At 54.5% G+C, this 1,803-nt stretch overlaps 1 protein-coding gene across 1 annotated transcript in view; it reads right to left on the bottom strand.

Annotated features, from left to right (window-relative positions):
- The window catches only part of ARHGEF10L (Rho guanine nucleotide exchange factor 10 like), a 48,705-nt gene that overhangs the window by 25,135 nt on the left and 21,767 nt on the right, over nucleotides 1-1,803 (bottom strand). The window contains exons 14-15 of the mRNA XM_031062979.1: nucleotides 1,682-1,803; nucleotides 3-127 (exon numbers count right to left, since the gene is read on the bottom strand). The exon at nucleotides 1,682-1,803 is cut by the window's right edge and continues 22 nt beyond it. Of these exons, the coding sequence (XP_030918839.1) occupies nucleotides 3-127; nucleotides 1,682-1,803 (247 nt within the window). The remainder of the gene's footprint in view (nucleotides 1-2; nucleotides 128-1,681) is intronic.

Raw genomic sequence — 1,803 nt, 5'->3', positions numbered from 1 at the left:
GCTGTCCTTGTCACCGGCGCCGCTCTCCTGGCCCACCTCCACCACCTGCACCTGCGGGAGGGCCGTGCTCCACTTCAGCACGTACTTGGGGCCCAGGGGCACCAGGCTGCTGATTTCCAGCTGGCCTCTGCCAAGGCAAGAATTCCAGGTCAGGGAAATCACGGGTTTTCCCAAAAGTCACGGATTTTCCCCAAAAAAAAAACCCCCCTGGTTTATCCCCCCTCCAAAAATACGTGTCCTGCAAGCCGAGCACCCCACACCATGCAGGAAGCCCGGAATGTGGTTTTCCAGAACCTCTGATTTCCAACTGGCCTCTACCAAGGCAAGATCTCCAAGGCAAAAAAAAAATCACCAAACCCTGGATTTTCCCAAAAACCATGGATTTCCCCCCCAAGAAAAGGCACCCCGCAGGCCGAGCACCCCACAGCGTGCAGGAACCCCCAGAGGTGGGGCACACGACACAGCACAGCACACCTGGCACCTACCCTGCAGGCACTGGCCTGGAGAGGGGAAAAAGGGGGGATTCAGCGGGATTTTGGGGGTTTCGGGAGGTTTTCCCGCTTGGCGGCAACAAAGCCCGCCAACTCCACCCCATTCCCAAATCCCACAGCAGCAGGGAGGGAGACAGGTCAGAGGTGGGTAGGTAAACCCCAAACTTGATGGGAATTCTCCCAAAAAAACCCAAACTCAATGGGATCCCCCCCAAAAAACCCAAAGGAGAAGGAGAAGGAGAAGGAGAAGGAGAAGGAGAAGGAGAAGGAGAAGGAGAAGGAGAAGGAGAAGGAGAAGGAGAAGGAGAAGGAGAAGGAGAAGGAGAAGGAGAAGGAGAAGGAGAAGGAGAAGGAGAAGGAGAAGGAGAAGGAGAAGGAGAAGGAGAAGGAGAAGGAGAAGGAGAAGGAGAAGGAGAAGGAGAAGGAGAAGGAGAAGGAGAAGGAGAAGGAGAAGGAGAAGGAGAAGGAGAAGGAGAAGGAGAAGGAGAAGGAGAAGGAGAAGGAGAAGGAGAAGGAGAAGGAGAAGGAGAAGGAGAAGGAGAAGGAGAAGGAGAAGGAGAAGGAGAAGGAGAAGGAGAAGGAGAAGGAGAAGGAGAAGGAGAAGGAGAAGGAGAAGGAGAAGGAGAAGGAGAAGGAGAAGGAGAAGGAGAAGGAGAAGGAGAAGGAGAAGGAGAAGGAGAAGGAGAAGGAGAAGGAGAAGGAGAAGGAGAAGGAGAAGGAGAAGGAGAAGGAGAAGGAGAAGGAGAAGGAGAAGGAGAAGGAGAAGGAGAAGGAGAAGGAGAAGGAGAAGGAGAAGGAGAAGGAGAAGGAGAAGGAGAAGGAGAAGGAGAAGGAGAAGGAGAAGGAGAAGGAGAAGGAGAAGGAGAAGGAGAAGGAGAAGGAGAAGGAGAAGGAGAAGGAGAAGGAGAAGGAGAAGGAGAAGGAGAAGGAGAAGGAGAAGGAGAAGGAGAAGGAGAAGGAGAAGGAGAAGGAGAAGGAGGAGGAGAAGGAGAAGGAGGAGGAGGAGAAGGAGAAGGAAGAGAAGGAGAAGGAGGAGAAGGAGGAGGAGGAGGAGGAGGAGGAGGAGGAGGAGAAAAAGGAAAACGGGATAAGGAGGAGAAAGGTGAGGATGACAAGGAGGAGGAAGAAGAGGACGGGGACGTGCTGAGATCTCCCGAGGGTTCTGGGGTCAGGAGGCGCCCCGCACGTACTTGAAGTTGACGTTGGCACAGACCAGGAGGTCGCTGAGCAGGAACACCTTCCTCTCCTTGGACTTGAGCAGCTGCCCGCGGTCCCCGTACACCGTCTCGGTCAGCGTCTCGCACAGCAGCAG

Source organism: Geospiza fortis, unplaced genomic scaffold (assembly GCF_000277835.1).
Source record: "Geospiza fortis unplaced genomic scaffold, GeoFor_1.0 scaffold4, whole genome shotgun sequence".
In the NCBI taxonomy this organism is placed as follows: Eukaryota; Metazoa; Chordata; class Aves; order Passeriformes; family Thraupidae; genus Geospiza; species Geospiza fortis.
The sequence above is the reverse complement of the archived record's forward strand: the minus strand, read 5'-3'. Positions and strand labels throughout refer to the sequence as shown.